We start from the raw sequence: 23,002 nt of genomic DNA, 5'->3' as shown, positions 1-23,002 counted from the left end.
TTGTATTATTAGATTAAATATATTATTACCTTTAATTTTCCTCCCTGTGTGGAAAAGCAATTGCTCCCTAACCCTAAAAACTAGTTGCACCATCCTTGGCAGAAAGAACTGCAATCAAGTGTTTGTGATAACTGGCAATGAGTCTTTCAGATCACTGAGGAGGAATTTTGGTCCACTCTTCTCTGCAGAATTGTTTTAATTCAATCACAGAGGGTTTTCCAGCCTCTGAGACATTCAGAGGTCGACTTGCTGGTGTTTTTCAAATTGTTGTCCTGCTGCATAACCAAAGTGTGTTTCAACTTGAGAACACAAACTGATGGTCGGACATTCTCCTTCAGGATTTTCTGGTAGAGATCAAAATTCATGGTTTCATCAATTACAGCATCAAAGCAGCCCCAGACCATCACACTACCACCGCCATGTCTGACTGTTGCTGTGATGTTCTTCTGTGTTAGTTTTAGAGCAGATGTAACAGGACTCAGACCTTTCAAAAAGTTCCGTTTTCTCGTCAGTCCACAGAATATTTTTCCAAAACTCTCCCAGATCATCAAGATGTTTTTTTTTTTTTGGGCAACTATGAGATGAGCCTTTATGTACCTTTTGATCAGCAGTGGGTTTCATCTTGGAACTCTCCCATGGATGCCATTTTTTCTGTCTTATTGTTGAATCGTGGACTCTGACCTTAACTGAGACAAGTGAGGCCTGCAGTTCTGTAATGTTGTTCTGGGGTCTTTTGTGAGCTCTTGGAGTAATTTGGGGAAGGTTCACCACTGTTCTGAGTTTCGCTTTTTGTCAATAACAGCTCTCACCGTGATTCACTGGAGTCCCAAAACCTTAGAAATGTCTTTGTTTCTCAACTGTTTTTAGATTGTGACAGGATGTGTTTTGGTGTCATGTAGTCTGTTTCACTTTGTCACACAGGTTTTATTTAAGATATTTGTTGATTCAACAGGTCTGGCAGTAATCAGGCCTGAGTGTGGCTAGTGAAATTAAATTCAGTTTTCCAAAAGCTGTGGATAATCACTGTCTCTTCATGATTCAAGAAGAGGGGCAATTACTTTTTCACACAGGGCCAGGTAGGTTTAGAAGCTTTGTTTCCCTCAATAAATGAAATCAAAAATTACATTTTGTATTCCCTCTGGGTATCTTTCTCTAACATAAAAAAATGGTTAATGAATTCAAACATATAAGAATTACAAATATGCAAAAAAAAAAAAAAAAGGAGGGGAGGGGGGTAATAGAAAATTCTTTTTTCACAGCACTGTAAAGCTTGTTATGCTTGTAAATAATGCTTAAGCGTAACATTCATGTTCATGGCTCTACTTAAAATCAGTTAGTTAAAATCATCATCAAGATCATCATATCTGCAATTTTACTGCATCATATAGAAATTTCTTAATCCATCCTAATATTGGCTGATTTTTGTGTGCCTGAAGTGGGGCAACACATGGAAAGATTAGTGTTTGTAGGATGCATGCTTGACCTCAAAGCAGCAGCTCACTATAAGATTAAGTCAAGTGTGACGGCTACAGAAGGAAATAAACAGATGCACAATACAGATAAGCACCTGATATAACTGTATTACATGAAACGCGAACAACAGAAAAAAAGGAAGTGAGATCTACATAGCAGAGTTATGAAAGTTTTGTATTCTGCTTTCGGTTTTATATTTATTTAGTTAAGTTTAACCAGTTTCACTAGGTTTGGGTTAATATCCATTTTGCATACATAAACTAGGATAATAATAAAGTCGTCATTTGTGTTTCTGTGTTTAACTAAACAATCAAATTAAACTCATTTTGCTGCCGTATGACCAAAAGCCACACTTTTTAATTCTGATTAGTCTCCTTCGGGTGCTATTATCTTGTTTTGCGTTTTGTTTTGTTTTTCTCTTCTAGCTTCTCTTTTTGCTTAGAAAAAATGTGCGCAGGTTAATGCTTTATCTATCGTTTCAGCGTTTTATTGTGAAAATACATGTCTTTTACGTGGAAGTGACGTGTGAGGTTCGGCTTTGATAAGTTAGTGAACATTAGCCCGTTGTATTACCGGAAGCTGAGTGTTTTCATGCTTACTGTACGTTTATTCAGTCCAAATCTCGACAAAATTGACATAAAACAGCTTCAAATACACATAGAAGTGCACCAAAATATTTATATCCACCATTCATTTTATAATTAGCCTACTGGGTTTAATTTTCATATAAACGGAATTTTGTTTTTGAAAACTAAAACCGGATGTATTTATCCTTCCTGGCTGACTCGACAGCCTTACTTGACAGCTTGGACCTCCGTCACAATTATTTGCCTTGAACTCGTTTGGGGTGTGCGCGCTATACTGACAAAGTATTTTGTATTTGTCCTCCCGGCCTGAAAATGCTCTCCTACATCAGGGGCGTGAGTATACATCAATGGAAAATTATCAGGGTGCTTTTACGCCAGCTAATTTGCATGCATTAGCTCGGCTAATATTCGCTAACATTCAGTTTTTCCCCAGCTAAGTTATCCTGAGCGCTGTTTCGGGCCTGCCCACAGGAATCTTCATGACTCACTTCTCCCTGTTGCTGTCTGTGTTAAACAAAAAAACAAAAACCCGACTTAATCCAGGCAACGCCCCGCAGGGTACTCAGACAGCTGGTAGCTAATGCTAGGAGTTGGTGGTCTGAGTCATTCTCCCACTTTTAACCTTTTATCGCAGCTGATCCGAAGTGGCTTTGACAGCATCATCAACCTCATCTTCAGGCTGCTGTTCCCAAAGAAGAGACCTGCCATCACCTTAGAGGACCCCAACATTAAGTATGCATTGCGCCTGATAGATAAAGAGGTAACCACTCAAACGCTGCACACTCTTGAGTGCTTGCAGAATGAAACTTGTCTGCATACGCAGCAGATGCGTCCACGCTCACTGCTGTTTCTTGTTTTTGTTTTTTTTTTGTTTTAAAGATTGTCAGCCATGACACAAGAAAGTTCCGCTTTGCACTGCCATCCCCTAAACACGTCCTTGGTCTCCCTATTGGTAAGTGTGCGCACTCACGCATATCATCACTGCCGGAGGTTTGACTGCATATTTCAAAATCTGTTCTAGCTCATTTCCTTCTCTGTTTAAGCTAGTTTTCTTCTGATTGGCCACCCCTGGTAAACAGACGGTTTAAACAGCTGATGTAGTGCCTATTTGGAGATAGGGAATGGCAATGCATTCTGGGTAGTTGTTCATGACAAACCGAAATGTAGTTAGATGCCAGCAGGTAATAAGGAGGAAGACACCTAAACCACCTGTGATACAAACTGAATGTAAACGAAAAGGCAAAGCAGTGTTATTAGAAGGGGCTGATATGTGAGCACAAACTGTCACTTTATTTTTAGGAGGTACAGTTTCTCAAGTTGCCTAGTGTTTTGTTAAAAAAGCTGTTTGTGGTGAGCGCCTAAACCTCAGACAACTTAAGAATTGTGCATGGCTTCAAGCTCACATTCAGACTTGTTGGACTCTGTCATGCTCTCTCAGCTGCTGAGCCATGGCTCTGTGACACATGCATCACTTACCCTTAACCTAGGACCTGGCATCCAATTATGTGGACATCACATTTTGGGTTGTCTAGACCAAAATACTAAATTTTCCTCTACAAGGGCCTGATTTCCACTTACGAGGACATTATACTGCCTCTGTATCAAAATTTAAAACGAATGTCTTTATATGTGGCTCTCAATTTTCTTAGAAACAAAAATAGGGTAAATTTTTTTTAAAAAAAAATCCGGTGATTCTTTGTTTTTACATTCATCGGGTCCCAAAATTCCCAAATATCAAAGCGAAATTAACAATGCATGCCATGGAAGAGTTCAGGTCTTAGGAGGTTAAAGACACTCTATACAATTGATTTGAGTTCATATTTAATACTGTTCTGAAATATTTTCTCTTTTTCAACGTTGTGTTGAACACATTTAAATGTTATAAAGCATACCTTTTTATTTGACATTTATAATTGCACTGTAATAACAACCCTGCATGCTTTGTTTTGTAGCTGGACTAAACTGTGATGAGAATGTTAAAAATAAGTCGTTCAGATGTGAAGCAGTTTCATGTCTTTTATTACTGCTCAATGTTTTGTTACAGCACTTCATGTTATAGTGCTGCAGCAGGTGCAGGAGCTTGTAGTGCCTTTGTTCTGCATCGATGCCGGTCAGAGGTATCCACGGTGACTACTGTGTGTCTGAGGTGTTACTTGGAGTTGCATGAACCTCAGTCCCATAATGCATTGCATTGGTGACATCACAATCCTGAGGTCTATTAGAGATATCCCCTCTCACAGTTACAGAGCCTTTAAAGCAGGAAATACTTGCTGTAATGCTGAATTATCATTGTTTGAGTCACATAGTATGAAATTGGTGACGTTGATGGTAAGCAATGTTTGTTTTCGTCTTCAGGGCAGCACATCTATCTCTCGGCAAAGATAGACGGGAAGCTTGTCGTCCGTCCGTACACACCAGTGTCCAGCGATGACGACAAAGGTTTTGTGGACCTGGTGGTGAAGGTAAAGATTTAAGGAAGGTTGTTTCCATGTGCATTTTAGTTTTTATATATGAAGGTGTTGATTGTTTCACATGAATTCCTTCATTTGTTTCAGATTTACTTTAAAGATGTTAATCCAAAATTCCCAGAGGGCGGGAAGATGAGTCAGTACTTGGAGAGCCTCAGGATCGACGACACGATTGACTTCAGAGGACCCAGCGGCTTACTCGTTTACAAGGGCAAAGGTGAGCAGCATAACTGAACACAGCAGGTGAATCAGCTTTATCAGCTTGGTTTAATACTCTCACTTTGCATCTGCAGGTGTTTTTGCCATTCAGCCTGATAAAAAGTCCCCAGCTGAGATGAAGACTGCCAAGCATTTGGGCATGATCGCTGGAGGCACAGGTGAGGAAGCTGTTCAGTGTCAGGACCGGGGATGGTTTTTTTCATTTGTTTGACTCAGGTGGTGTTTGTTTTTAGGGCTGATGCTGCTTATTAGTAATAAAGGCGTTTATCATTAGTTGAAGCTGGAGTCTTGATGTCTAAATTTTGACAAAACTCCAACACAAATCATTCAACAAAGTGTTATTTGGACATGTGGACAGTTTCTGTAGATATTATAAGCTGTGTAGGTGTTACTCATGCAACCAGATACTACAGAGTGGTCAGAGCATTGACCACCACAGAGAGTGCTGACTACAGAGAGAGCGAGGCAGCTGCATTGGAGCCACAGTAATGAAATAATAACTATTAAGGTAATTGGGGGAGTATGAATGTCAGATGTGATAAGTGTTTGAGCCAAAGTTTCCACTGCATCAGTGAAGTCATAACCCGATGTTAAGTAAAGTGGTCTGACTCACTGCTCACCTCAGTGCCAGCAGTGCTCGACTGAGAAAACAGCGTTTGTATGGATTGAATTTGGTGCCACAGAAATCTCTAAGATATTAATTTAGCGTTCTTTGGTCTGCTCCCTTACTGCCACAGCAGACAGTTCCACATATTTGGTTATTGTTTTATTTTTCCGCCTATTTTTTTTATGCAACCCAGAATAGATTTGTCTTCTGCTAGTCTCCAACCAGAGACATGTTAGACTAATGTGCAAACACTGACCTGGGAGATGCTGATATGTAATCTAGCATTAAAGGTTATAAAAGCCATTTTCACAACCCTTTCTAAATACGTTGACATTTTTTCCCCTTCCTCTGTGCTCTATTTGTTCCAAAGTTTATTTGGGCTGTTTGCTCATCATCCACACAGGTGTTACACACTGTAGGGTCTTTACTTTAAAGTAAGAAGTGCCTTTTAAGTATCTTTTATTCTTTAAGTTGATAAATAAGCCTGAATTTAATTGCGTTGGAGAGGTTTAGGTTTGGTAAATTTGTATAAATTCTAACTAAAGTTATGCTTTTATAAACATTTCATTTAATCGAACTTGGAGGTCCGACTGTGACCAAAGCACACATGGATGTCTGCACACATACAGCCTTGTGTTTAAAGGAGCTCTGTTAATGTAACCTGAGCCAGTGCTGGGTGTTATTACAGGCATCACTCCCATGCTGCAGATCATCACAGCAATAATGAAAGATCCTGATGACAAAACGGTGTGTCACCTGCTGTTTGCCAACCAGGTGAGTTTTATGAACCACAATCTAATGTTTGCAGTCAGGAGGATATTTACTATGTGATAACATTTGACCTGGAGTGTAAATTTGTGTTCACACAGTAGTTTAAAAATGTCGTCTCTTCCCGTGTTCAGACTGAGAAAGACATCCTTCTGCGACCGGAGCTGGAAGATATTCAGGTCAGCCACCCGGACCGGTTCAAGCTGTGGTTCACCGTCGACAGAGCACCTGAAAGTGAGTCCTCCAACAGTAACCACCTTCACATGTGAACTTTAACTATTTCAGACAGGAACTATTTCCAGTTTTTGTACACATCTTCTCATTACCCCGGTTTACACGAGGGGTTGGTCTATTAGCTGCAGTAATCGCCCACTAGCACAGTCCATGATATTACATGATATTACATATGTTTGTATTTGTATTGGCAGGTTGAAGACAGACTGTTTACATTCTTTCTTACACCTGTCAGGTAATCTTAGAAAGTTAATTGCATATGAAAATGACTATTATGTCTTGCAATGTGAGAGCATCTATGAAGTATTAGTACTCTTGCACGTTCTCAAAATGTGACGCAGCAGGCTAAAGTCAAATTTTAAACTTTTTATGTACTTCTTATGCATCCTAAATTTCAAAACTTCTACATTAATGTGCAAAAACAGATTGAATTTATTTCTTCGTTCTTTGAATTGTTGCGGTCTAGTTTTTAACTTCTGATATAAAAACTCAATTTGGCCAATCGATCACAGTTCATACACCGTTATCACCGCAGGCTAAATACGGAAAAAGGTCACTAGCATCACTGAGGGCAAATTTCATCGGGTGAGTGGCCACAACGAGGCCGAGAGGTTTGCTGGTTCATTTGTGGTTATGCATCAGAATTGTTCAGTGTTCTTTGGTCATAGTGAAGGATCACGTATTTGTTATCACCAGGAAGTTGAGTGTCATTGCTGGATAAGAATCACTTTCATTTAAAACGACAACAACAAAAAAAATGTCCAGTACGTGGTTTTAATGTGAGAAATGATCAAGCTAGTAGTTTTGTTCAGCAGAGTCAAACATCAGAACTGAAAACAAGCATGCAGCCCTACCTGTGAATGTGTTAACCACTAATCTATAGATTGAAACATGATTATACAAATATTGATTCGTTTTATAATCAGTGATGTTATTAATTGAATTTTCTGGATTAAGGAAAATCTCAGGCTTACAGGAATGTAACTCGCAATAGAAAAAAAGGATAATTATTGCTGATTTTGCACCAAAAAGATTACATTTTTAATATCCTGGTAAAATATAGGTTCATTTTTGATAATGGTTCAAAATACACGATTAGCAGGAAAAAAGGCCAGCTATGAGAGAGAGAGAGTTAGAGTTTAATGATTAAACACAGTAGTGGTGTATAAACTCACTGGGAGTGAAAAGAGTTGAGGTGAAGAACCACATGATGCTCAGTGCATCATGGGAAACTCCCCAGCAGCTTAAGGCTACAGCAGCATAACTAAGGGAAGGTTAAGGGTCACCTGATCCAGCTGTAACTATAAGCTTGATCGAAGTTTTAAGACTATTCTTAAAAGTAGAGTGTGTGAACTTTTAGAAACTTTAAGAGTTTTAGAAACTGTAAGCCTGCAGTCTGAGAGCAGCTCTGTTAGGATTAATAAGGTTCTATCAGGCTTCAGGACCTTGTATGAGGAGAAGGATTTTAAATCCTAAATTAAACAGGGAGCTGTCCTTCTACTCCTAGCTAGTACTCACTGCATCCAGCTTTTCATCTTTAAAAAAAACCCCTGATAATAATGAATTACAATAGTCCAGCCTTTTTTTTTTTTTTTTTCCATAATCACTCTGAGACGATGTTTTTAATTGTAGTAATATTGCACAAATGAATTAAGGCAGTCCTTTATATATGTTTAATGTGCATGCTGAAGGACCTAACCTGATCAAAAATGACTTAAACTCCTCATGGTGTTACTGGAGGCCAGCATAATGCCATCTAAGGCTACGTTCACACTGCAGGCGAAAGCGCATCAAATCCGATTTTTTTGACCCTATGCGACCCATATCTGATCATGGTGCGACAGTGTGAACGGCACAAATCCGATATTTTCAAATCCGATCTGGGTCCCTTTCGTATGTGGTACTGAATCCGATACATATCTGATGTTTTAGAAAGCGACTGCTGTTTGAATGGTCATGTCGCATTAAATCCGTCTTTTACGTCACTGACACAAGACAGACGCCAATTATCAGCGCTGGAGAAGATATCGCGAAAGCTTCCTGGCCATCCAGTGTAGATAGTGAAACTGTTGGGAAGACAACGTTGGAGAAACGTAAACATTTTATTTGTACTGTATAATCTGCAGATTCTGACAGAAATCTGCAACTATCCTTTGAAGCACTGCTCCTCTAAAACAGCAATAATTATTAGGTTATCTACATTATTATGTAAATAACAAAATAACTTAAAGCAAAAATTGGGAAACGTAAAGTCCGAAGTCTTTATATTAAGGGCCATCAGTCAAACAATATTGTTTGCTCTGGGTCTAAACAGAGCGCGTTGTGTGTGACGTCTTCCTTTGCGCATGCAGGCCGCTTTGAGCGTTCACACTAGAGCGCGTTTGCTGTCACATTTTATTTGTAGTGTGAACAAGCAGACAAAATCGGATTTGATCAAAAAAATCGGAATTGAGCATTAAGACCTGCAGTGTGAACGTAGCCTAAAGTAAATATCTGCTTAGACACTGGTCATGTTTGACTTTTAAGAACCAAGCACAGTAACCACAGTTGTTACTGTAGCTGAATGTATGCCTGAGTGGTGGCTTGTACAGGCTGTAATGATATGACAGATAAAGTTGCTCTTATAGATGGTCACCAGTAGGTGTCACTGCTGAACACTGGAAATGCCCCACTTTGCACCCTTTAATTCTGAGCAGCATTTTAACCTCGGGCCTTTCTGTCTTTCAGACTGGGAGTACAGCAAAGGCTTCATCAGTGAAGACATGGTGAGGGAACACCTGCCGCCTCCAAGCAACGAGACCCTCATCCTGATGTGCGGACCTCCACCGATGATCCAGTTTGCCTGCAACCCTAACCTGGATAAAGTCGGCCATGCTGACAGCCGCAGGTTCACGTTTTAGACATCGTCCATCCAGGAGTCATCATTTGGATATTTAAGGGTATCCAGTTGTATCTTTTTTTTTTTCCTTACCCTGAAAGCATTAAAGCTGTCATATCTACAGTGGGTATTGCACTATATTTAAATATGACAGAATATGCGATGATATTTATCATGCAAGAGAATCACAGCTTGGACCAATTCTTGTATGTTTGGTAGGAAGTTGAATGTGTAGGGGGAAATGGGATGTGAAATAAGGATTTTATGACAGGATATGAAGTTTCCGGATGTTTGGCTTGAAAATGAGGCGCTTTCGCTTTGGTTTTACTAGAAGACTCGAGGTTTACTGGCTGTTTTTTCTGAGTGCCTTAAACACCTGCAAAGATTTTATTGAATGCACGCCACAAGAATTATGATCACTCGCTTCAATACAGAATAATAGAATGTTGGGAACGTGTTACAAGTCTATACCTGTTGCTTATCTGTTGTCACGCAAGACGTCAGTATTTGCTCCGTTGTGATTTGTCAAACGCAGCGTGGTTGCTGATTTGTTTTCTGAAAGTGTGGAAAAAGTGGCTGCTTGTGTTTATGGATCATAAAGCGACAATGCTGTTGAACTATTGGTGTTTTGATCATCGTTTCTGAATCATGTTGGTCACAAGTGGATTTTAGCTTCTACCATGATTAAGTGAAGACACTTTCTGCAGGGAAAAAGAAATGCATTTATTAACAAAACATTTTAAAAACAGAATAAAACCACAATTGGTATGTATGAACCGATTTGTCCATTTTCTTTTAAGAACAAAGGAAAGACTGCAGTCTGCATTGAGGCAGGGATCGGATGTTAATCGAGTTGAATATCCAGCCTTCCTGCAGGCTGCATTAAACTGTATCTGAAACAGAAGAGCTGGACACTTCAGGGAAACACACTCGTGTGTGTGTACGGTTAATGTGACACTCCAGTCAGCCAGTCAGCTGATTAGCTTAGACTGTAAACAAGAGGAAGCAGCTGGCTCCCCAACTCACATGATATCTTTATTTAAACTGTGCGCAAACAAAAATAAGCAGTAATTTATTTATTTTTTTTAAAGAATGTCCTTCTTTACTAAGCTAGTAGGCATAGGCATACACTGGCTAAAACATATTGGTCTCCAGGAACTATTCGAGTAGTCTTTGATGCTTACTCACTTTATCTAAAGTCATCTTTCGCTTTCTGAATTTCTCCCATTTGACAGTAACATCTAATCTCTCAGTCATTAATGTTTTTAGGTGTGCTTCTTCCCCTTTTGGTTTAAATATTAGCTTCTGCTGGGAAAATGAGGGGAAATATATATTAAGACTGAGAAGACCATTTGATATTAATGTTTTTTTTTTTGTTTTTTGTTTTTAAAAGACCATCCCTACTAGTTTAGTGGTGAACAGTGATTTCCTTGAGCCAGGTGTGCATGTTCCCCCGTTCCCAGTCTATATATCACAGGTTGTAGCATAACAGTGCCCTCACGCTTCTCACTGATAGTGTAAGCACATAGCTTAACATCTATAGATACTAGTAGCTTTATCGGTTCTGTTGTGTTGTGAGGTGGTGCTCACAGTAAAATGTTAACCCCCAAAAATAGCCACAGCACTTTGTCCAGAAGTGGTGCCCCAGCGAGCCTGGATACAAATGAGGATTGGGTCAAAATGCAATTCTGTGAGCACCACACACAAAGATGCTGCTCGCCCTGCCTCACTCGATTTCTGTGAGGCATCAATTTTAACATGTGTTCAAATAAAATCATAACCTTGAATGTAAGCACTTCTCAGAAACAGAATCAGTGAACACAACTGAAGACAAGCCCTTTCAAATACAGGCTGAAACACAAAGTTTAAAATCACCGAATACTGAAAAACAAAGGCATGAGTGACAAAATTCATAAAGAGGTATGTTAATTTGAGAACACTTTGCATTTTCAGTTCACATGTTACATTTTGGACAGCTTCAATAAATATAGGTGTGTACATGTGAAAGATGGAAATATTGTTAGTCTGACATGTTCTCTTACAAAAGCTGATCAGCGGCGGAGAGAGATGGACCACAGAATGAAGTTGGCACAGTTCGTTCTTTTTCCATGAAGCTTGCGGAGCTCTGCAGCAATATCAGATGTTTGAGTTATTGTGCATTTCTGAGGGATCATACTCTGGAGGGCACGCCGACACTTCCCGGAAAAACACGTCATCCTTCAGCATGCTCTGAAACACAGGAGCACAGAACAGCGTTCAGTGTAGTCGATGGACAGCGTGTTCTGTGTGATCACACCGGAGCAGGTCAGCTTCTCACCGTCAGATTGTTGATTCCCTCAGAAAAGGCTCCTATCTGTCTGACGGTTCCTTCAGAGTCCTCCATCTGTGAAAAGTGACAGAATCAACTCAAATCCACTTAAAAACAAAACAAATTTATTGTGTTACAAATAAGTGTAACTGGGAGAGTGTGTACCTGTTCCAGGTGCTCAAGGTTATCCTCGTAGATCCGGGCGCTAGTCTGGAAGCTGCTGTTTTTTGGCATTTCCACATTCATGGGGCACACGTACTCCTCACCGTCGTCCTGACGTTTCTTCCTCAGAGTGCCAAAACCTCCAAACGACAAGCGCCTCGGCTGAAGGAGGATAAAGGACACAATTAGCAGATGGCCAGCTCGTAACTTGAGTGTTTGCTGTATTTACTACAAGCCTCATTCACACACACATCACATTTAACATTCACACTCCAATAAATGCATCAGGGAGAACTCAGGGTTCAGCATCTTGCCCAAGTATTCTTCAGGCTAGAGGAGCTGAGGATTGAACTGCCAACCTTCCAAGTAGCAGACAGACTCATTCATGTCCTGACAAACAGCTACTTTATTTAAAAGTATTATTAGTGTTGGGAAACTCTACTGGGCTTAACGCTTTGATATTTATGGGAACAGAGCTTATTTACTTTCATTTAGATGCTTCTCTTTTAAAAGGTTTGCCGACCGTATGCAGGAGATTAATATAAAAGAGATGAAAGTATTGCTTATTTGATTTATGATCATGCTCTTAATTGCAAGTTTCACATCTTATATGAACATAAAAAAGACAAAGCATGTTATGCTTTAGGGCGTGGCTACTCTGTGATTGACAAGCTTCAGTTTCACCATCCATGCTTTAAATCCAGCCTGCTGCCCAAAGAGGTGAAAACACACAGAAGTTCAGATCTGTAAGAATTGAGAGGCTTTTTTTTTTTTGCTAGGTTTACTTTTTTACTTTTGGTTTTCCAGTTTTGGTACCGCTGATCTGTTTAGAGTCTGCAATAATGATAAGTTCCTCTCTGCAGCAGGGAAGGTTCGTTGTGAAACAGCGTGCAGTTACCTTGACCTTGGCGGTTGCTGTGAGGACAGTGTAGTCTGGGTTTTCCAGACAGTCCTGTTTGAGCCGCTGCGCTTCGGAGCCAATGAGCAGGTGGAAATGGGTGGCCAGGTGGCGTCTCAGCAGGGTTTTGTTGGGAGGAATGTTGAGCAGAAGGGCAAGTGCTTCCACATTGAATCGAGGCTCCAACACCTTCAGAACAGGCAGATGAAAGATCGCGGTGCAAGGTCAAAAAAATAAAAATGTATGTATGAATGACGCAGAGCAGCAGAGAAGACAGAAGCTTAAAGTCACAAATGTAGGCAGTTCACCGTGTGCTCTTTGCTAGTGAAGTAATAAACAGACAGCCTGACATGTAAATGATCGCAGTTGCTTTAAAGACAGTTCACCTCAATTATGTATTTCCCTTTGCTTTGAGTAGTCTTGTATAGGAATTGTTTTCTGATGCAGTTATGCAAAGTATATCACAAGAAAGAATCAATTCTCCTGCGATGAAATGCACAAACTAATGAGACTGAAGGCATCTAAACATTTATCAGCTGAGCTGTAAGCGTTTCCTTTTAGTTTGTCGGTTGTTAGATACTAGAAAGAAAATAGTTCCTACATGAAACTGCTCATATTTAGGTTTGTGGGTTCTTTTCCCCAGTAACCTTTTTATAACTGCTGCCAAGTTTCTTTGAATGCATTTTCTGCACACTGAGCACCAAAGCTGGCTCCATTTAGTGTGATTATATAAAAGAAATATGCAGCACCAGTGACTGGAGGAAAAATGATCTTAGGTGGAACAGCTTATTCAAACCTGATGAAGGCACTGCTTTTTCAGCTCTTTGCAGTCTCTGTTACATTTTGTGACCTCTAATTTGCAGTTTCCACAGTTTATTCTGTCTCCTGTGTTTATTTTTGTGTATATAATGCTCACCATCAGCCCTCCGTGAACACCACTCCCCCTCAGGTTGGGGGCATATTCCGCCAGGTCCACGGAGCGGAGCCACTCCATCACTCTGTGGTTGGTCCACTGCGAGATCTCTGCTGGTGTGACGTTGCTCTGGACGACGAGGGAATAAAATTAATAATTAAATTTTAAAAATCACGGGTTTAAAGCAAAAGAGAAGGTCGGGTTGGGACTTCTGCGTGATACCTCATCAGAGGGACGGCGTCTGAGACAGTTGGGGTCGTAATAGTTGAGGCGGAGGACCTGGATGGCCCTCTTGATGCTGAGGTGATGGAGAACACTGCCAACCTTCAGAGACAGCAGGTCCTCCTGGGATAACAATAAAGAGTTACCACCTACACACGTCACCTGTCGAATGACTTATTCACACAAAAATCAGACAGAATATGAAAGAACAGCTATTTTTGAACTTTTTAATAAGAGTAAATCTAAAAGCTCTGATGGAGCTCACCACTGTCATGTAGTGCAGCGTGCGTCCATCAATTCGAGCCTCATCAAAGTGACTTTTGTACTGCGGGAGACCAATGTCATCCAGCCATCCTGAAAACAAACAGCCTGTTTGAATCAAAGCTAATGGAGATGATACGTGCGGGCCGTGAGACGACGGCACTCACTCGTCACCCAGTTGTGGTCTAGTTTGCCCTTCAGATCTTCTTCTTCTGATCCGACAGCCTGCAGGGCCAGCTGCAGCTTCTTCCTGTGCAGAGGGTGCTTCATGCCCAGCTCCTGAAACATAGTGTGACGTTTATTCTGCCTGTTTTAGTAGAAACTTAGCAAATCGTGTAATTCACATGAAGTGGCATAATTACAGACTTGTTTCTTCATTTATTCTTTAAAATATATATATTGGTTTATAAGCACTAAAAGTATAAAGATAAAAAAAGAAGATATGAAGATGTATACATAGACAACATGTTTCTACTGCTGTCACCGTTACCTTCTCTAAGTCATGCTGTGATGCTTGCATTAACGTTTGTCCTGATTTGATCCAGCTCTGACCCTGCGCGACATAAAACCCGAGGCCCTGCTCATGAAGCCACGCACAAACTTCCTCTTTGCTCCACCGTGAGAAAGGAAGATCAACAGCACTGAGAGGAGAGAGGACAAACATCAATAAACAGCATTCTTAAAACCCTCAAATGGGAAAAACACTTTGTAGTTTTGCCCTTACATGCAGCAGTTAATAATTAATAAAATAACATTTAGGCTGCTGCCCCCGCGACCCAGCCCCGGATAAAGCGGATGAAGATGGATGGATGGAACATTTTACTTATTTTATAATTAAGATGTTCTAAAACGGTTTTTGAACGCCTACATTTGTTTGGTGTCGCGTGACCAGCCGAGTCTGGGGCCGGCTGTAGCTCTGACTCCACCCCTTCTGAACTCCATCTCGGCTGCATCATCAAGGTTGAAGGAGGTAGAGTGGCTCCTCTTTAACCTGCATCGCAATTACGTTAGAAATGATCAAAGATACATTTCCTCCAGCTCAAACACTGACGACGCATCGCTGAGTGTTACCTGCCAAAGAATCTCTTGAACCCTTTGGACTTCTTTTTGGTTTCGGGCGAAGACGTTGGAGGCGATTTATCGTGGGATTTCCGTGGAGGAGCACCGGCCAAGTCGAGGTGCTCTGTGCCTTTGTGCGCCGTCTCAGCTGTGAAAGTCAGTTACACATGTGAGACCATACAAGCTGGAGCAAGCATGGATGACCCACCACCATGAGCACAGAGATTCCAGAGATCTCTGGATTCAAACAGGACGAAAACAACACAAACTGGAGAAGCATCACACATGCAAACATCTACTCATTTACAAAGAAGTAATGCAAAAGAAATTTAACCTGGAAAAACACTAAAAACGGCATAATTGCAGATGGTTTAATGTCGTGGATAAAAGACAACTGGATGTTTTTGTGATATCTTTGATAGAAACACGTCAGAGTAAGAAGTAAGAATAGCTTTTAATTAGTGGTTTCCAACTTTTCTTGCAACTCAGTCTGGTTTTATCTCTTCAGATCTTTGAGATATAAATATTGAAACAGTGAAAGAGAAAACAATTATATTTATAAACTCATAAACATAAGATGTCATGAACAACAGCAACAAAAAAGTTGGGAAACACTCATTTTTTAGGAGAGTGTTTCTATGAAAGACCAGCATGACAAGGATTCATGTAAGATAAATGTTTACATGTTTTCAGTGCTGGCTTCAGTGCATCCAGCCGTCTCACCCAGAGCTGCCATGCTGCAGGCCAAAAAGCCACTCTGCTTCACTGTACCTAACACAGGTGCACTGGCACTCCGGGTGCGATCTTCACAATTTACAGAGCCATGAAGGAAACATGAACATAAGTAATAAAATAAAAACACACATAAACAAATACAGGGGAAAAAAATATCAAATGCCTTCTACAAGATGGCAAAGCTCACCGAGGTTCGGGGCGCTGCCCGTCTGCTTGCCTCCACGTAGTTTGAAGAAACCCCGGCCAAATGAAGCACGGGCTTTCTTAGTACCAAAATTCCCCTCGCTTGTGGCGTTTCCTTTTGTTGGAGAAGAAGAACTAGGTCCTGTTTTATTTAGGCCCTATGAGGAGGAAAAAAAAAAAATATAGACAGAAGAATTAAAGTACAAATAACAGGGGAAAAAGCACCACTAGGTGTCAGAGGAGGACAAGCTTACACAGAGGACTCTGTGACTGGTCCTAATCATTCATAACAAGGAGGATCTACTCTACTAATTAGTACAAAATGTTCAAAAAATTAAATAGTAATGACTATTTTTGATATAACAATAGAATATATTATTATAGAAAGAACAATTCTAACAAGTATAACAGTATAATCAGCCAGAGCACATCAGAGATAGCCTTGTCTTACTTGATCAGTGCTGCTGGTTCCAGCTGAGCTGCTTGGCTCTGGGACGTCTAAGGTACTGAAATCACAACAATGAGAATTCAGGCCTCAAGCACAGGCTAAAAAAATGGTTTAATAATCTAGAAATGTTCTTAACATCAAGTAGAAGTAATATTACATAATTAAAATTAAAGTGTTAAAAAGAAAAATCAACCAAAAGAAAGGGAATAAAATGAAATTTGTGCAGTACAATGCATTAAATTACTATTCTGCTAACCAGCAATTAGCAGCAATTGTTTGACCGAGTCGTTTAAATGCAATGTACCTAAAAATTGTTCTGCTTAAAGCCTTTGCTCACTCAAAGTACACCCACACAGGCGTTTTCACATCAGTCCCTTGATTAGACCTTTTATGTTGGCACAAATCTTCTCGACTCTACTCAGTCCTGTTGTTAATGCTGTGCGGTACAAATTTCACCTTTATTTTTGTTACTGGTAGGGAAACCTGTGTAGCCTCAGATTCCCAACACAGCCATAATAACCTTTACTAACCTCAAAAGTCTAATCACACCGAGGTCTAACGCAGGGATGAAAGAAACTGATTCAAATGACTGAATAATTTCAGCGACAACAGCAAACACTTAACTTATACACTTTGCGTCCCTAAAAGCAAACAGCATCGCCAACACACCACCTTTAGACAATCTAAATTTATTCAAGCTGATCTTTCGCTGATTACAGAAAGGTTAGAGTTCCCAGACATCACCTAGAAGTAAAATGTAAATTACTTCATTTGACCCGTGAAACTAAATAAAGCAGAAAAAGAACGATGTCTTTTAATTACAGCAATCAGATGTGGAAGCTTGAGTTTTACCTTCCAGCTGCCTGAAGCTGTCGCTCTCTGTCCAGTTCGTTCATTTCAGAGAGCACCGCTATGCATGGAACAGACTGAGACAACAGAAAAGCATAATGAAGCAAAAACACTTTCCTAAAGCAGAGCATACACCGACATCAACAAACAGAACAGCAAGAACCAAAGCTCTGAATTACTGGCAGAAACAATTTCAGAGTGGGAGGCCAAAACTGAGTTTTTATAAAGGAAGTCCACAGTCTGGGGTTCATCCTGTGTCAGAACTGTTTTGATAGAGGTTGTGTTTACCTCGCCCAAGCTCCTTCCTGCCTCCCCCTCCAACTCCACAGTGACCTGATCAACCTCCATGGCTGCAGAGACCGAGGGATCATCTGGGATATCGTGGTAGTCATCTTCATTCAGCTTCTCTGAGAGAGCAGTCAGGGCAGTCAGTGGGGACACCATAAAGCACAAACCCACCAACATCAGTCTTACCTTTTCAAAGTTCATTGGCAGTGTTAAAAGCATTCCAACACTGTGGATAAAATTAGAGTCAAATGGGCAGTTTTGGGGTGCTTTTTTCACTTACTTGAGTTACACATACTTTGACAGTGAGAGAAAATGTATTTGTAACGGCAACACAAAGTCCTGCAGCTCTAGGAAAATAATCATGGATAGAAACCGAAAGGAAGCTTTGTGAAGTACACCAGAGTTTTTTAGCAATTACTATTCAAAAGAGAAGATGCCTTTTTCTACCGCCAGCAGGTTTTGGGGGTCAAAAACTGTCTCTCTTAAAATGGAGAATTGGGTGTTTTACATGTTTATTTTGAACACTTTAAGAACCAAAAGGAGCTAAAAATATGTTTTAAATCCAGCTTTGACTCAGTGCAGAAGTAGTTTTAACAACAAAACTGTAAATATCAATGTGAGTACATTTGAAATTTACGACGTTAGATTTTCTGACCTCTGACCAGCTCCTGCACCTTTTTGCACTTTTTAAGGGACTCCTCCAGCTCTTTAATCCTTCGTTCCTGGAGACAGACACACATTATGTCATTGCAATGATGACTCGAAGTGAGTTAAAGCTGCTGCTGAGCTGCTGACGCACTGCACACTACCTTCTCATCGTTCTCTGACGTCAGCGACTCTAAAACCCTCTTCACCTTCAACATTTCAGTATCTGGAGAAAGAAGAAGAAAAAAGATGCTTTATACTTGTGAACATTTAAACATCAGCTCCTGCGGGCTCTGAAAGCAGCCAACAGAAACCAGAAATAATGAAGCCACTGGGGCACAGTGTACTGGTCAGAAGGGCTCTTGTTTCAGCTTGCAATGAACTCTTGATTTAGTTATTGCTACAGATTAACACAGGGTCTGTGTCTGTTTTTTTCAAGAAACACCACACAATTAAATGTACCCCCCAGCCACTTGATAATGTAATCCAAACCTAATGAACTCCTAAAAAATGTGCACAGGCTGATATGTTGTATAATTTCTTGCATTCTTCACCACCAGCAGCCACACCAGCGTAGTGCGGCTGCTGACCCACAGACACAAAGAACAGCAAAACAGGCAGATCTAGCAGCTCGAGAGCAGGATTATTCCCTCGGGCGAGGTTGTGTCAAATCTGGTTTGGAGGGCAAATGTTGGGCTGGCCAGAGGCACCACTTAAAATTACAGTATGTGAGACTTCTAGCCTGTGCTGGGCAAACAAACCATTTAAAACACCATTAATAACTTTTTAGGGTGAAACTCTGGCGTCTTCACTGTTTGTCCTACTGCCCTGAAGAGTTCAAGCTCTGTGTGTGAGACTCCACTTAAATGTCTCAACTTAAGAAAAGCCTGTTGCTCATCAAATCACCTTCGCCTTGAATCTTGTGCCAGCGAAGTCAGCAGCATGCACATTTACTCTCTGCAAGTTTCCCAATTGCACGTTAACTGAGTTCCTCATTTATTTTTCTAGTCTGCTTCATTTCTAACTTCTGATGGATTTGTTGTGCCCCTATGCTGAGATGGCTGAAGACAAAACAAAAGCCTTCCTGTCTTTAGATTTTACTGCACAGAACATGTTTACAGGCAGGCCAGCATGACAGAAGCACAACATTCCTCCATCAGAGTGGATAAGATAAGGTCAATTGTGGGGGTGGAAGGAGTAAGATAGTGATGTGTTTGGTATGGACCGTACAGACAGATAGGGAGTTAAAAAACGAAAATCAGGTTCAAATTACCTCAGATTGTCTGTGAAATGTAAGATACTTAAAATAAAATAAAAAAAGTAATGGAGAAATCCAGACAAAAGCTGTGTGATATTTATCTGGTAAGGCTTCTGAAGGTGGATATAGTGTTGCTGGAATGGAAAATGTCTATTTTTCTAATCCTCAAGCCAATTTTGGAACTGACGTGCATGAAATAGAACATGACAGTTATTAAAAACGGCTCCCACCTCTTTCTGCCCCCTCAGCTCTGTTGTGGCTCTCCACCTTCAGTCTGCCCTCATCCTTCAACTTCCTCAGCTCCAACTCTCGCTCCTCCAGCTGCCTCTGCAGAAGCTGCAGGTCCTCCTATAATGAGGGTTGACAAAGCCATAATTTATCTGCAGCATTTAATACTAGGAAGCAGAGAAAAGCATCTAATGCATTAAACAATCTGGAAAGAAAGGTATGCTTAAGTGGAATGCTTAAGTTAAATTATTAGAGGCACAGCAACTTTAGGGTAACTCTTAAGCAACAAATTGTTTCAAAAATGTTGCCTGAGAGCTGCATGCAATTAAAATGTGATTTAGCTTGCTATAGATCATGAGTTATTAGGAGTGCATTCACTTTGCTTAACAGGTGGGTGCCACTGGCTGTCTGCATAACATTGCTTCCAACAATACGAATCGCTGCTAGATTGGTTAGCAAGAAAGGAGAAAAGAAAAAAAGAAAAAAGGGGGGCTGGAGATTAAACCTTCACCTCAAGTCCAGTGAACCGACCAGTGTTCCACTTTGGACGCTTGACAGGTTGACAGATTAACATGTTGCAGTAAGATGTTAACATAACAGAAGAAATAAAGAGCGGAAGCCAAATAGAAGAGGGGTGGAAAGGAAGAATAAACAGAGAAAAATGTCACGGGGAAAATCAGAAGGATTTAAACATGTAATGATGCATTTCAAAAGATTAAGACATATTCAGATCTCCGGTTATGGTCAATTACAAAGCCGTTTGCTGAATGGATGTGAACTACAGACACTCACTTTGGTAGCTTTGAGTTTCTTCTCACACTGCACTCTTTCATTCTCTATATCAGTCACCCTGAACCGCAGGTCCGTCACTTCCTGGTACAAGCCCTGGGGAGGAAAACAGAACTCCCATTAACCGCTAAACTCTGATACAAATATGAACTGGAGAGCTTCGTGGAGACTGTGCGTGGGAGAGATGTCTGTTTTTTTTCTCCCCTTCTTCAGCAGAAGGAACATTCTTGCCAAAGGCATCAACATTATTTTCAGACTGATGTCTCTCAGGAGGGAATATGAGGAGCTCAGTCTACACATGGAGACAAATCCTAGACTTAAGGGAAGGGTCACGGTTAATTAATGTGAAACTCCTTTTATCCCAATCAGCAACAGTGTAGGAGGCCTGGGAAACTGACTTTAAATGCAATGGGTATTTACTTTTTTTGTGATTGTAAACCCTTCATTCTTCAAGGAGGACTGTTTTTGGTACACAGAAAATATTTGATTGCTTCTTGTTTATATCATCTTCATTTGTATTTAGAACAGGGTTTGGGATTTCAGAGAAAATGTGACTTTAAAACAGTCTCACTCAGCTAATATCATGAAAAGTATAACAGCGCAAAGCCTGTTCGGACAAAGTAGAACCAAGTTTATTTTGTTGTACCAACAATTTACAGATGCCCCCTAAACAAGATTTGGTACTTGGCTGTGACGGTTAAACTTAAGGAATCGATTAATATCATGAACTTCCTTTGAAAGACCTGAAACTGACAAACTGAAACTCGCTGCTGCACTTCCTCAAGTCTCCACCAACGCACCTCCCAAATTTAAAGTGGATGCGATGAACAGCAGGGTGAGAGAGAAGAACATACAAACAGTGATTTCTGTATTTGTGTCACAACTTCAAACATTAAGATATTCTACATTTTGTGTGGCTATTGTTTTAGCATTTTCATCATGTTGATGTACAAGAAGGTTATTGGTTTTGGTAGCGTTTGCGCGCATACGTGTCATCATTCTGTTTGTAAACATGTTAGCTTGAAGTTTGAATGAATTGAAGGTCTTCTCACACTGCACACTAATACCCATTATACATTACCTGCTGCTGCATAATGTTAGTGTAGTCAAAGCAAACATCTGTCATGCTACCCTTGTCTGATTTTTACTGTACTACAAACTTCTTAAAGTAGGCTCAAATGAATATATACAAAATACAATACCATTGCCTTAAAAGCAGATACTGCCCAGACAGTAAATTTTCTTGGAGGAGGTTTGCACACTCTCAGCACTTGTTTGGAGTATGTGTTGCTGTACTGTTCTCTGTTATTCTTGGCATATAGTGTCTGAAAGAATTCGCTGCTATTGGTTGCCATTTACACTGTAACAAAAGGAGTGCACAGAAAATTAACTGGACTCATTTTGATTCTGAATGTTTATAAGGAAAATAGGCCTGGCAAATACTGACTAATAGTGTTACAGAATATATCAATATAAATCTAAATTTTTACTAATCATTTACACTTGCCTGGTGTTACGGAGCCCAAAGAAAAAGAAAAGGAGTTCCCCTTTAGATATGTTTTAATCAAATCATCATAATGCTTGACACAAACTTTTCTCGTTAGAAAGAATAGGTTTGTTTGGTTTGATAATATGAAGTGAGATTTTGAGTGTGTCAAAAAGCTGCTCAAGGTAACATTATAAGGTCATGAAAACTAGGACAGACAAGACGGCCAATCAGGGTTTTCATTTGAAGCTAAACGGCACCAAAATGGGGGGAAAAATTTATATCCTTTTACTGCGTGGAAAGTACACATAATATATCCCAGCTTCCGAGCACGGTATATGGAAAGCTTTTTAGCCTGTGAGAGTGGAGAAAGGGGGTATGGGTGGGTGGGGGTTATTTTGGCAGGAAACAGCTGCTGGAGCACAAGGACTGTTTAAATATCTTCTGTAACCCTTAAAGAAGTTCACGTTGCACCACATGACAGATCTCAGTCCAGCCGAGTGAGGCCGACCTTTGTGACTTTAAAACAATAAGTCGGTGGCTGCCAGGATTCAGAGTCGCATGGCACATTAGACGAGGTGCAGGTGCATCTGAGAATTAGAATGCGTGCTTCTTTTTACAGCCTACATTTCGAGGAAGGTGCTCTACCTCATTGCCTCTGTGATCTCTCTCCACAGTAGATAGCTTCAGCTTCAGGCTGGACACCTCGGTCATAAGCTCCAGCTTCTGGGTCTCCAGTGCTGTCCGGTTCAAAAGCTCCTGTGGAGCAACATTCACATGCAGTAAAGGCTGCACTAACATATTACCAGGAAAGAAGAAAGTTTCAAAATGGGTGGTCTCAGCTATCTCAAACCACAGTCAACTGGCGTTCAATGCGAGTATAGAAAGAGCCCTTACCTGCTGAAGAAGCTGCTCAGTAGCATTGAGTTTCTCGCGATGTTGCTCAAGACAGCTGTCTAGATCTCGAATCTTTTCACCTTGCACCTCCACCTGGTCTGTTAAAACGCTTACCTAGACAATAGTGAGACATGTTTTA

General features: G+C 40.5%; 2 protein-coding genes across 3 annotated transcripts in view; one reads left to right on the top strand and one right to left on the bottom strand.

Annotated features, from left to right (window-relative positions):
* The first annotated feature begins 2,049 nt into the window (after positions 1-2,049).
* On the top strand, positions 2,050-9,851 carry cyb5r3 (cytochrome b5 reductase 3). The gene is made up of 9 exons (XM_085138912.1): positions 2,050-2,393; positions 2,695-2,820; positions 2,940-3,012; positions 4,416-4,522; positions 4,616-4,745; positions 4,822-4,905; positions 6,043-6,128; positions 6,257-6,356; positions 9,084-9,851. Exons 1-9 carry the CDS (start codon positions 2,373-2,375, stop codon positions 9,254-9,256), a joined length of 900 nt encoding a protein of 299 aa, XP_084995038.1. The 5' UTR covers positions 2,050-2,372; the 3' UTR covers positions 9,257-9,851.
* Positions 3,742-23,002, bottom strand: part of LOC146499381 (liprin-beta-1-like) — a 34,898-nt gene continuing 15,637 nt past the window's right edge. For both annotated transcript variants that reach the window (XM_085138906.1, XM_085138907.1), the window contains exons 5-25: positions 22,864-22,977; positions 22,615-22,725; positions 20,484-20,576; positions 19,694-19,811; positions 18,370-18,431; positions 18,216-18,282; positions 17,561-17,679; positions 17,276-17,349; positions 16,427-16,481; positions 15,980-16,133; positions 15,070-15,205; positions 14,867-14,989; positions 14,489-14,639; positions 14,166-14,277; positions 14,003-14,091; positions 13,738-13,860; positions 13,519-13,644; positions 12,603-12,791; positions 11,708-11,866; positions 11,552-11,617; positions 3,742-11,463 (exon numbers count right to left, since the gene is read on the bottom strand). In XM_085138906.1, coding sequence (XP_084995032.1) covers positions 11,371-11,463; positions 11,552-11,617; positions 11,708-11,866; positions 12,603-12,791; positions 13,519-13,644; positions 13,738-13,860; positions 14,003-14,091; positions 14,166-14,277; positions 14,489-14,639; positions 14,867-14,989; positions 15,070-15,205; positions 15,980-16,133; positions 16,427-16,481; positions 17,276-17,349; positions 17,561-17,679; positions 18,216-18,282; positions 18,370-18,431; positions 19,694-19,811; positions 20,484-20,576; positions 22,615-22,725; positions 22,864-22,977 — 2,334 coding nt within the window. In that variant the 3' untranslated portion in view covers positions 3,742-11,370. The remainder of the gene's footprint in view (positions 11,464-11,551; positions 11,618-11,707; positions 11,867-12,602; positions 12,792-13,518; positions 13,645-13,737; positions 13,861-14,002; positions 14,092-14,165; positions 14,278-14,488; positions 14,640-14,866; positions 14,990-15,069; positions 15,206-15,979; positions 16,134-16,426; positions 16,482-17,275; positions 17,350-17,560; positions 17,680-18,215; positions 18,283-18,369; positions 18,432-19,693; positions 19,812-20,483; positions 20,577-22,614; positions 22,726-22,863; positions 22,978-23,002) is intronic.

The sequence above is a fragment of the Neolamprologus multifasciatus genome, chromosome 17 (genome assembly GCF_963576455.1).
Source record: "Neolamprologus multifasciatus chromosome 17, fNeoMul1.2, whole genome shotgun sequence".
NCBI lineage: Eukaryota > Metazoa > Chordata > Actinopteri > Cichliformes > Cichlidae > Neolamprologus > Neolamprologus multifasciatus.
Note: the sequence above shows the minus strand (reverse complement) of the source record. Positions and strands in the feature narration are given on the sequence as shown.

Coding starts and splice junctions, on each gene's coding strand:
- cyb5r3 (XM_085138912.1), top strand. CDS start 2,373: ATGCTCTCCTACATCAGGGGC. Junction 2,394..2,694: donor TGCTCTCCTACATCAGGGGC/GTGAGTATACAT, acceptor CTTTTATCGCAG/CTGATCCGAAGTGGCTTTGA. Junction 4,746..4,821: donor ACTCGTTTACAAGGGCAAAG/GTGAGCAGCATA, acceptor TTGCATCTGCAG/GTGTTTTTGCCATTCAGCCT.